This window comes from Kwoniella dendrophila, chromosome 9 (genome assembly GCF_036810415.1).
Source record: "Kwoniella dendrophila CBS 6074 chromosome 9, complete sequence".
NCBI classification, from domain to species: domain Eukaryota; kingdom Fungi; phylum Basidiomycota; class Tremellomycetes; order Tremellales; family Cryptococcaceae; genus Kwoniella; species Kwoniella dendrophila.
The window spans coordinates 1,420,032-1,432,395 of NC_089484.1; the positions used below are offsets into that span (position 1 = coordinate 1,420,032).

The 12,364-nt window shown below is 37.4% G+C and overlaps 3 protein-coding genes and 1 non-coding gene across 4 annotated transcripts; all 4 read left to right on the forward strand.

Annotated features, from left to right (window-relative positions):
- Nucleotides 1–424: 424 nt before the first annotated feature.
- Nucleotides 425–1,897, forward strand: L201_006929 (uncharacterized protein; the record flags this gene model as incomplete). The annotated part of the gene is made up of 1 exon (XM_066222641.1): nt 425–1,897. One exon carries the CDS (start codon nt 425–427, stop codon nt 1,895–1,897), a length of 1,473 nt encoding a protein of 490 aa, XP_066078738.1.
- Nucleotides 1,898–3,505: 1,608 nt separating this feature from the next.
- Nucleotides 3,506–7,440, forward strand: L201_006930 (uncharacterized protein; the record flags this gene model as incomplete). Its single annotated transcript, XM_066222642.1, has 4 exons — nt 3,506–5,987; nt 6,048–6,676; nt 6,742–7,037; nt 7,101–7,440. The coding sequence occupies 4 exons, from the start codon at nt 3,506–3,508 to the stop codon at nt 7,438–7,440; spliced, it is 3,747 nt and encodes a 1,248-aa protein (XP_066078739.1).
- Nucleotides 7,441–8,898: 1,458 nt separating this feature from the next.
- On the forward strand, nt 8,899–8,985 carry L201_006931. Its single transcript has one exon. It is a non-coding gene; the product is annotated as a tRNA-Arg (tRNA).
- A 226-nt stretch (nt 8,986–9,211) lies between these two features.
- L201_006932 (uncharacterized protein) lies at nt 9,212–12,246 on the forward strand (the record flags this gene model as incomplete). The annotated part of the gene is made up of 9 exons (XM_066222643.1): nt 9,212–9,298; nt 9,362–9,406; nt 9,464–10,903; nt 11,025–11,456; nt 11,516–11,569; nt 11,629–11,744; nt 11,840–12,043; nt 12,104–12,153; nt 12,209–12,246. 9 exons carry the CDS (start codon nt 9,212–9,214, stop codon nt 12,244–12,246), a joined length of 2,466 nt encoding a protein of 821 aa, XP_066078740.1.
- Between the last annotated feature and the right edge of the window lie 118 nt (nt 12,247–12,364).

Consider the following 12,364-nt stretch of genomic DNA (forward strand, 5'->3'; position numbering starts at 1 on the left):
TCAGAGAATACATATCCTTCAATCATCTCTAATCCTTGTTCAAATATCCTTGTTAACTTTTGAGCAGCGGGGAGAAAACAGATAAACTTTTCAATTTTCTCTCTCTCTCTTGTGTTTAAAAGCATCTAGACCCAAAACCTTCACCTACCTTTCATAGATAATTTGTCAAACGTATCCTTTCATATCCACTTCAGCTTATCGGGTACCGATAGTCCCTACAAGACGCTGAAAGGATCTGGCAAGGTGAGTGAACATACGTCGCATATTGATTAGTATGAAAAATTGAGAAGGTTTTGTCGTTATCCTGTCAAATAGATTAAAAAAGCTAACCTAGCAATAAAATTTCATCGCGATCTTAGACAATTCAGTTAATCATCTATCTGACATAGTAACTCTCAGTTGCATACACCTGCATCCGTCAACCATGTCACAGCCAATAGCTATTACATTTCATTTCCCTTCATCCTCGTCATCTTTACCTTCCTCTTCAAATCCTTCATCGCGTACACTATCAAAGCGAAAAATAGCTACCAATAACCGTATTTTGGCATCCTCATACTTCACGATCGATAAGCCTTCAAACAAATCATCTAAACCAACTGAACCAACCACTAAATCCAATAATGCAGTAGTTTCACCATCTGGTACATCATCCAATACATCTACTACTAGTATTACAACGACAACAACAACCACTGGATCAAAAAGACGTAAAGGTCCAGTATACGTTATACCTCCCACAAACGTAAAATTAGCTTCATTGACACCATTGTTGAAACCAATCGTTTCAAGATGTTCAACATCATCATCATCAACAACTGAAAATCCAAATGTAGAAGAATCAATTTTTTCGTATCATCATTCACCATCTAGAAAGAGATCAAAAAGATCAACACCTATACCATCATCAACAATTGCATCTTCATACTCTTTACATCCATATTCAAAATCATCAGATTTATCGAATACGAGATCAAATATACCTTCACCAAAAGAAATTGAAAGATCGAAAAGATTGGAAGAAGAAAAAATTAGATTAAAGAAAGAAAATGCTGCTGTTGCAAGAGCAAACGCTATAGCTAAAAGAAAATCAAATAGGAAAACTACCACAACAACCAATACAACGGTAGGTAGAGCTAGTAGTAAAGTTCCAGCTTCACGTAGAGGTTCTTTAGAAAATCCATCTCCTTTAGCAAGTAAACCTACAAGTCCAGATAATAAAAACAATACCAACAATAACGACTCGACAGAAGTACCCGTCATAACTACACAAGCTGCATCTGAAGGTGGTTCTTCACCAATATTAGGAAGTAGACCAAATAGTTTGAAAAGAACAAGAAGTCAAGGTGTTTTACCGATTTCAACTACTATATCGAATTCTGTGACTGGTTCACCTGTCATTGGTAGTCCTTTAAAAGAAGTTATGAGTAGAGACAGTGATTCAGAATTAGATCCTAATTCAACTAGAAAAAAATCTAAATTGAATAATGAACAATCAGCTTCCGAATTTAGAAGAGCAAATACACATTCTCCAACAGGTACACCATCTTCATTACCTTTTAATGAACTAGATGATGAAAGATTATCCAAAACTGTCCCTTTAACAAACGGAAAAGTATTACCAGCAAAAGTAAAATACCCTCTACCTTCGTATCCTCCAAGAGCTTCTTCACAAACTCCGGAAAGCGTTCTCGGTGGGGGGAGTAAATTACGTAGAAGTTCATCAAGTTTTATACCTTCGATTACAACTAGATTAGAATTTGAAAGACCAGGTAGTGTAGGTAGTGTAGGTAGCGTAGGTTCAACAACAGCGAGCGAAAATGGTAGAGTTAGAAGAGAAACTCGATTACCTGAAGGTTTAAGAGATTATGAAATGAAACCTCCTAGTATAGCATAAATATCATGTGAGTAAAAGGTCACCTGGTTGGAGATGATGAGATGGTGGTCTGACTAATTTTACTCTTGCAGTTCTATAGCATATACCATATTATACATATTTTCCAAAAATACCGGCAAAAGCCCAAAAAAAGAAAAACATCTTATACATTCTAACCATAACCTCATTTTCATCTGTTCTATCCATCTACCCTTCAACTTCATATGCTTAATCAGTGTACACCCTCATCTCCCCTCCCCTCCAATCAATTATATTGCATTGTTCTGTTAATGTTTTTCGGTTTTTCTTGTATTTGTCATATTTCCATTTTTCAGATGTTATATATCTCCCATATCATATTGTCATAGATTCCAACCCTAATGTTCTATCGTGTAATGTTCCATGATTCTAATGTTCATGTTCTCAATTTGATGTATGTAACTTGTTCCTTGTTATCCACATGAAATTATCCATGGTGAACAATGCGCCGTGTTTCAATCTACATTAATATTCAGAATAATAATAATGACGTCGTCCGTTATCCGCAAATTTGATTGTATTCTTCGGCCATCTCCTAAAACCATTGATAGGACATTTGATTCCGTGTCGCGATAGCAATGCCACGTTTGACGCGTATTACTTTTCCCTATAACAGCTAGCTGCCACTTTTGATTTTTGGAAATATATATATGTATACTCGATGAGAAGGCGCACGTGAATGATCAAAGGATATAAACATATAATATAAACAAAAGTCAAATGACCCTACTAGCCTACGTGTAGACCTGAACTACGGCAATCCCCACCATACAACATACACCATACACCATACACCATACACGAATGTGACTGTCTTTACTTTTTACTTTTTTATTCCCTTAGCTTATTATATTCAATTCAGTTTATTCAGTTTCAACCCTTTTTCAACATTACTTTTTCATCATTTTTATCACTTTCATCACTTTTATCAATTCCATTCATTCTTTTTTGCTTTCTTTTTTTCGTTTCACTCTCAACAACGGTCGACATCTAGGCATGAAAGGCAAATGTTGTCTTATAACAAGGTTAAATTGAGAAAAGCTTAATCAACTTTTCACATTTGGATGGAAGGATAGGATAGGAAGGGGGGAGAAACAAAGAAAAACCAAAACGACGCGTTTCAATATCAACATCAAACTCATCAACCAACTTAAGCTAATCATCCGTTCAATATTACCTTTTGTAACATCATACACGCATAAACAGGTCGCGACATCATTGGCACAACTTTATACAGTTTTTCACAATAAACCAGCCAGTTCTCACCATTATTCCACTTAGTAAAACATATTTATCTCTTTGGAATAACTTAATATCGATCACAACAAGCCTCATTCATATCTCAATATCATTCAACTTTGTACTGATAACAATACCAAACAACGCACGTACGCTCGTAGACAAATTAGATATTCGTCATCGTCCTTTTTTTCAAACAAACATTTCAATCTCAGCTTATAACTGAAATCGACAAACCTCTTTTCCCATCTTCCATTTTTCACTCAATAAACATAAACATCGTTACTTGGCATTTTCCCATTGCACCATAGTACTTGTATCTTACAATCAGTAACAGCGACAATAACAACAATGACAGCCCGTTCATCAAACAATGGTGCGCCCGTGCTTCAACAACATCAATCGTCCTCTTCTTCATCATCCACATCAAATCCTTCTTCAGCATCAACAGTAAATTTCAGAGTACCTAAAACAAAAGGATTGAATAGACCTACAACTTGGTTTAGCAGTTCAACTTTTGGTAAATCTTCAACTTCTTCCGACTCATCTTCATCCTCCTCATCATCCTCCGCGGGCGGAGGTAGTAGTAGCTCTTCTTCATCGGCAACAGCTACAGCTATAGGTTTTAGATCCAATACTGGAACTTGTCCAAGTCCTATGGCGAATCCTTTTGCAGTTTCCGCAACGCAAATAGCATCAACATCGTCATCATCATCGTTTAAATCTCCTTTCCCATCATCAAAAGGTAAACATAAACTTTCGCCATCACCTTCACCATCTCATTCGCAACATCAACAGGACGACGATTTCGTCATGATTTCACCAATTAGGCCAAGTTATGGATTAGGTGTAAACTTACATCCAAGTGCTTTAGATAATAGTGGATATATACATCAACACCAAGGATATTCTCCTTCAGCATCACCATCACGTTTAGCATATCTACAAAATCGTTCAAATCCAAGTACAATGTTGAGAAAAGATTCTACGATGACAACGAATTCATCTTCATCACCATTGGAAGAAAGTCCGACACCAGCATGTGGAATGGCAAGTGCAACTGCTAGATTGAAATTGGTTGATGATGACTCACCAATTAGAAAAGTACCTGGACAAAGCAGAAGTTTAGCTAGAGCATCCAAACATAAAGAAGATCCAAGGAGTGTTTTCTTATCCGCTGAAAAGGAAAGAAAAGCTTCAGGTGAACAATCAAGTCCCTTGAAATTCACTACAAATCATCTGATGTCAAATCATAACGATAATAACGACGATGAAGAAGATGAATCACCGTTTCTACCACCAACACCTTTAATGAACAATGGTTTACCTATACCACCACCTCAACCTCTTTTCCCACCCATACGTACATCTCAATCTCAAGATGGTAGTTCATCTGGAACACTTTTCTCCTCAAATAACAATAATACTAAAGCTGAATCATCGAGGATACCGAGATTATCAACTTCACATCCTTTAAGAGCTAGAGCTGGTACAGATGCAGAAAGACCAATATTAGGATCGATGACTAAGAAAGCCATTTCTTTAGATCAGATACCTACGAGTTCAAGTGATAAAGATGAATTATTCGGAAGCAATTCTCACATACATGTAAGGAAGACTAGACCAGCATCAACATTTGGTTCTTCAGGAATGTCAGGATTACCATCATCATCATCATCAAATGGTAGAGCACATAAAAGGATCAATTCCGGAGAAGGTTTACCACATGCAGCAAATAGTGCTTCACTATCTCGATCATTTGGTGCTAAATCATTAGCTCTATCCCTTACACCTAACCTTGGACCTCTACCAGACTTCAGCTATTCCAACTCCTCTCTCTCATCCTTATCCACTGCAAATCTCACACCACCAGCATCCGCCTTTTCACCTGCTGAGCCACCAATATTTGAAGATGTCAAACCGCTTCAAGAAGCATTTGAACAACCGCATAACACAGTCAGTAGAAGGTTTAAACCACGTGATTCTGGTGTATCAATGGGTGATGCAGATGAAGATCGACCAAAACCTAAACTACTCATTCCACCGCCTTCAGTGATGAAGCCTACTGCATCTGGTAGACCACGTCGTCCAGCAATGTTAAAAAGAACATCTTCAATGGGCGATGAAAGACAATCTAGTAGTATGGATATTGAAACACCTGGTATCGGACCTATGATGAATAGTGGTTGGCCAGGTAAACAAAATGCCTTTGATTTCTTAGGTGAAAGTGGTGTAGGATTGAGTTTAGGTCAAAGTGGAAATGGGGAAGCTAAGCCCTCTATGCCTGATACTCCAGTTAAAAAGAACGCTTTTGCTCATTCTTCAACAGCACCAAGAGGTATTGGACATTCATCATCTCAACCTACACTAGGTTCAACACCTTTCGAATCTGAATCTGAAAATTCCTCTTCAAGTGATAACAATGCCGGTGTACCACCTTTAGTAGAATCAACTAAAATCAATATACAACCAAAACCAACGAGATCAACTTTTATGCCACCACCTCCTTCGACAAAGAAAATGCCACCTCCCTCAACAATGAAGAAAAGACCTGGATCCGGTGTACCTCAATTAACATTAACTACATCATCTTCACCTGATTATCAAGGCTCAGCGATGGAAACAGATGATGCCGCCTCAAGTCCAACTGTTAGAATCGGTGGTAGTTCAGCCCAAGCTCAAGGTTTGAAACCTTTAACTCTAGGTGCAGGTACAGGTACAGGTAAAGTCAACAGAATCGGATTATTAAGGAGATTAAGTAATGGTCTTACATCCGAAAGTGAAGAAGAAGGTACTCCGACGAAAGATGGTGGTGAGAAAGCTGCGCTGGCCGGTAAGTCTATCCCATCGCTGTATTGTCAATTTTTCCCAACTCATCAATTGCTCTATATAGTTGCTCGATCAAAACTTATAACACCTACGCCAAGTCCTAAAACCAATTCTTCATCAACGTTACCAAATGTATCTCTTCCTCATCCTCAACCCAAACTTAAACAACCTCCTCCTTCAGCAATGAAAAGTATGTCAACGACCAGCTCGGGTATAATGCCAAGATTATCTTTACCTGCTTTACCACCTTCAAAACCACATCAACAAAGAATATTACATCATAGACAATCACATCCTGCTACGTCATCTGTTCAACAGTCGGAAGAAGAAGATCTATTTGAAAAGAAATTTATCACTTTAGAAGTTTTAGGTAAAGGTGCCTTTTCAACTGTAGTCAAAGTTCAAGATAGACATGGAGATGGTTTATGGGCAGTGAAAAAAGCTAGAGGTGTTTTTGATGGTATAAAAGATAGATTAAGACATTTAGAAGAAGTTGACATTTTGAGACATTTATCTAAGAACCCTTGTTCACATGTGATTAAATTTGAAGATGCATGGGAACAGAATAGACAATTGTTCATTCAAACTGAACTTTGTTTAGGCTCATTGGCTTTTTTCCTTGAAGAATATGGTAGAGTTGTTGAAAGGTTAGATGAAGGTAGAGTTTGGAAGATTATTAGAGAATTGAGTGATGTAGGTTTTAATGCTATTCTTTTCACGGGTTGTATTATTCAACTAATGAACTAACTCCTCTATAGGGTATCGATCATATACATTCTAATGGCGTCATTCATTTCGATATCAAACCAGCAAACATACTAATTTCATCAACTGGTTCGCTCAAAATTGGTGATTTCGGTTTAGCTACAAGATATCCAAGATTGCAACCATCAGAAATTCTACAAGGCTCAGGTTTAGGTTTGGGATCATCAAGTCATAGTTCCTTATTGAGTATAGGTAATAAAATCGAAAAATTAGAAAGAGAGGGTGATAGAGTTTATATGCCACCTGAAATGTTAAGAGGTATATTTGTAATGGCTGCAGATATTTTCAGGTAAGTTCCGTCCGTTACAAAATTATCCAAAACATCATATGCTGATATTTTTACTTTGAATAGTTTCGGTTTAGTTGTACTTGAAGTATCAACAAATATATGTGTACCTGATGGTGGATTACCTTGGCAATCATTAAGATCAGATGATTTTTCAGTTGTTGATTTATCATATCTATCTCCAGCATTATGTGATTTAATCACCAATTGTATGAAATCTGACCCAGATCAAAGACCAACAATCAAAAACATAATTGAACATCCTGTAATTAAAAGAGCCAAATTGAAATCCGAAAAACCTGCTTTAGCTCCTGAAGATAAAAATTGGTTAGTTGATGTTTTAGCTGGTGGTTTTGTATTACCTTCTCCTCAAAGTGGTGAAGATATCGAAATGATTGAATCTTAGGCAAAAAAAAAGGTTTGAAGAAGGATTGATTTAGTGGAACAACTTCTTGATTTAAATAGGTTGATTTGTTTGTTGTATATACATATATATATATGGTATGGTGATTTTTGCAGATGAGTTAATTAGAAGATAAACTTTATTTGGTTCCTTCGCTTCAAGATTGTAAAATTTCAAAGTTGTAAAATAGTTCCATTCAGTATTTTTTATATATTTTTTTTTCTCTTCATGACGAGCTAGAAGCTTTGCGTGTCATTTCATTTCGATTATTCCTTGTCTACAATTCGTTTCTTGCTCTTAATTTTTTCTTTATATATATACATTTGATTTAATTTCTTATATATAACTTATATAGATCTAACGAAACCAATGATGCAATAAATTATATATCGTCACTTTTTGATTATCTGATTATACTTCATATACATCCTGCCATTCCTTTGACTACTAGACGGAGTGGAAACGATTTTGATGACTTTACACATATTTTAGAAAGAAAAAGTGTAAGAATTCAATTATATATCACTTGTATTCATATGTTTTGATTAAAAGTGTGATTAGTAATTGTATCAAAGGAGGAGATGATCCAATCGATGAAGAAGTACCGATAGATGAAAGGAGTTCCTGAATATCTTCGCATTCGATACTCACACTTGAGTAATGAGATTTACGTGGGTCAGCCTTTCATATTGGAAACTCATATTCCAATTTATCTGCCAGTAGGACTAGATAGAATACTCATGGAAGTAGTAGTCTTGAAAATTCAGTAACTTATTTATCTATTAACTGAGCTTATTATATCCTGTACTTTCTCCGCTGATGATAAATATACAAAAAACAAACAAACTGGAAGACAAGGAGTAAGAGATGATGTGTTCGAGCACAAGATCACGATTTTGCAGAAACGACATGAAATAATGATGTTTCGCAATTTTACTCGGACGGTTATCTCACGATAATCATAGTAGTCGTATAGTCGTTATCTCACATTAGAAAACCTGGAAGCAGGTTTCAAATTGAGTATGGTATAGGTGACATGTTCTATTGAGATCGGGTATGATGTTGGATAGGTAACCCCACGACTTTGCGCAAAGACCGAGTGATGAAGAGAATCTACATGTAAAGAATAAAGGGAACCTACTACAACGATCCGAACAAAGGGATTCCGGCGACGAGTAGTACATATGTGACTAAAATCTGTGAACAACATCAAGTGTCTCGAACAAGGCATTCAAACGCAACGAATAATATAATATACCCAATTGTCTGTTCCGACAACTGTATTGGCGGCTTATCATTCTGTACTCTCTTAGTGACATTGCCTAGCCTCTCAAAAGAGGAGGACAGAGAAAACATGAATGAGTCTTAGTCAATACCTTCAGCGATGGCATCGGCGTTGCTGTCTGCTGTTTAAAACTATATATTTTGTGTCAAATCTAGCAAAACATCAAATAACCACCAGCCCTGTTAGCACAGCTGGTAGTGCGTAAGACTTCTAATTCATTTAAGAAGATCTTAAGGTCGCGGGTTCGAGCCCCGCATGGGGTTGATCTTTTTGAGTCCGTCTGATATGGACCATTACAAATACTTTTTAGTATAGCGCTCTATCATTACCCGGTTATTATCATTCCGGTCAACACAAAATATGAAACAACTACATAATACAATCAAAAAAGCATGTTCTGATTTTACAATCAGACTTCATCTTCTTTTCTTTCTTTTTCACCTTCTTATACTAATCATACAATAACGCTCGGGGGAAGGATAGTCAGCCATGTCAAGCATTGCAGCTGACTGTGGTCCAAGTAATGTTCTCAAGAATGTACAAGGTAGATTGGACAGAGATCACTCTCTACAGCAAGTAAGTAGTTTATAATTTTTATCAAGCAACTTTTGTACCCGTAATTAACCGAAAATCAAATAGGATCGACTGGTATCTACACCCAATATCGCTGGATCATCAAAGCAGGTATGGAGAAAGTTCTGGACGTACTGCTACAAGACTGATTTGTTTGCTTTATCGTAGCCGTTCAGACCTACTCAGCAGGTTACTACACCCCAATCATCCAACTTTCGAAATACTCAATCCGCTCAAACACCATTCGACCTAATTTCCCTCCATCAGCATCTACCTTCGCCTCCTCATCCTCGACAACAAGATGTCGTCCGACCAGGATTCCAGCAATCATGGGCTGATGCCTTTGGTCACACCCAAGCTGGTTCTAGTAAAGTGCACCATGCACCATATAATTCTGGAACCTCAGCTGGATGGGGAAACGAGTTCGCCCAGCAGAGTGCAACAGCACCGAGAGAGCTAAACCGAACGATATCACCGCCTCAGCCAATGATAGCTCCATGGAAACGACCTTTATCACAACAGCCCTCATATCAACCTTCTTATCATTCCCAAATACCTACCTATCCACAATATCTACCCCATCAAGAAAGTATATCATCACAAACCAATACTCAGCAAATACCGTCTACATCCAATGAACCACTCACACAAGCCCAAGATGTCCTCGCCAAAACTGCTCAATCGTTTGTTGATCAGCTAGAAGGAGATTCGAATATACTAAAAGACAATTTAAAATTGGCTGAAAGCAAATTTATGTCGTTATTGAAAGGCTTAGGAAATGGTGGAGTTGTCATAGACGAGGGTGAACAAGCGATCGGTGAGGAAGTGGGAGAAGGTGCTAGATTAGTTGACAGAGTTTCATCCAAAGTCAATGGAGAGAATGGCTGGGCGGATGCCTTTATGGTCGACCAAAGTGGAAGTGACGCGAAAGGAAAAAGTAGAGTTTACCAGGATCAGGTTATGGAATCTCCTGCTCCGTATAGTAATTTGGGATATCGGCATGGTATGATACCGTCATTAGATCCTTACGCTACTCCACCGAACTTCCAAACGGGTAAAAGAACTCAAATCCTGAATGATAGCAGCTGGGAAGCATCATTTCAAGATCAAGAAGCTTTGATACGTTCATCAGAAAATAATAGTCAAAGTCAGTCACGTAAAAGTGTACATTTCGATCAAGATGAAGCTCAATTTGATCCAACTATGTCAGATAATGTATATGAACGTGGAAAAGAGAAAAGTGGAGTACCGAACAACCTAGAAGAAGCTTTAAGACATAGCACATCGATACCTGGATTAGGTGTGAACTGGGCAGAAGAAGGTTTATTAGATGATTTTGATGATGAGGTGTTTATGGGATTTAATGGTGTGATGAAACAAGCTGAAAACCCATCTAATCCTCAACAAACTATATCTCAACAACAAGTATGGGATAGGTTACATGAAGATTGGGAAGAATTCAAATCATCAACTAACGATGAATCGAGGACGTTCAAGGGTATGGGATTAGGTGATCAGACTGAAAGATACCTTTTTCAAAATAAGAATCCGTATTTTGGTATTAGTGAATTTGGCTCATATTGGGAACAGGAGTCTCCGACTCTAAAGGTGTGTTGCGACTTTCACTAGTCTAGTACTGCAATACCATATGTTCATCACACTGGTCAAAGGGATTGACTTCAAACGTAGAAGGGTTTTTGCTAACTTGCTCTTCTCGTTCCATTGATAGGGTGTACTTGAACTTGAAGCGGCAGTACAAAATTCACCATCGTCATTCGAAGCGTGGTATAATTTAGGATTGAAACAACAAGAAAATGAAAGAGAAGAATCTGCTATTTTAGCATTATCAAAAGTCATTCAATTAGAACCGAATTATAAACCAACTTATTTAGCTTTAGCAGTCAGTTATACAAACGAAAATGATAGTGAAGCTGCTTGTACAATGTTAGAAAAATGGATCGCATTGAATGAAACTCAAAATACTTCAGTAAACATTTCAAGCCAGAAGGATGATGAAGAGGTTGACAAAGCCAAAAAAGTTTGGAATAAGATAGATAGAGAAAACTTGATTGAGAGATTGATTAATATTGCTAGACAGAATCCTGAAGAAGTTGATGCTGAAGTGCAAGTTGCGCTTGGAGTCTTGTTTAATGGTACAGAGGTAAGCTGAATGAGCTGTTCTTACCGACGGAAACACAGCTAATACCTATTGATTGCCAGGAATACCAAAAAGCTGAAGACTGTTTCCTTTCTGCTCTTTCTGTTAAACCCGATGTAAGTAAAATTTGGCTAGGAACCGCATGGGGCTCACAAGCCGAACAATGTATATCCAGGATTGGTTGATGTATAACCGACTTGGAGCTACACTGGCTAATAGCGGCAGATCAAACGAAGCTATCAAATACTACCATAAAGCTTTAGAGTTACATCCTAATTTCGTCCGAGCTTTGTGAGTTCCCGTTTGGGGGGTAACTGATCTTATCTTTATCGTTGTCATTGATTGAGCTCATAAATTGACGTATATCACAATTTTGTTATTTCTAGATTCAATCTCGGTATATCATATATGAACTTAGGTCAATATCCCTTAGCAGCCCAATCTGCCTTGGATGCCTTGAGATTACAACATTCAGATATCTCTGAGGGCTATTCTTTCTTACAACAAAATGTTTCCGGTGCTGAACATAGAAATTCAAAAGGTGTGACTAGTGAAGCTCTATGGAATACCTTGAAAAGTGCTTGTGTCAAGTGAGTCATATTTAGTTTCGATATTCTAACAGTGAGCTAATCATTCATTATTCACGACAGTATGAATCGCCATGATCTGGTTAAATTAGTTGAAGGACGTGAATTATCAGGTATGTCGCCAGACTCTCTTGCATTGATCACAACTGACTTTTTTGATATATATAGACTTTCCAATGAATTTTGGAGATGGTTCACATCCATAAATGAAGTTGTGAATAACGAACTTGAATGAAATTTACGAATTATGTATAATATCATACACGTTCGGTCCTACAATCAGCTCTACTACTAATACCTAGTTTTTTTCCTATCTCCTCCCGT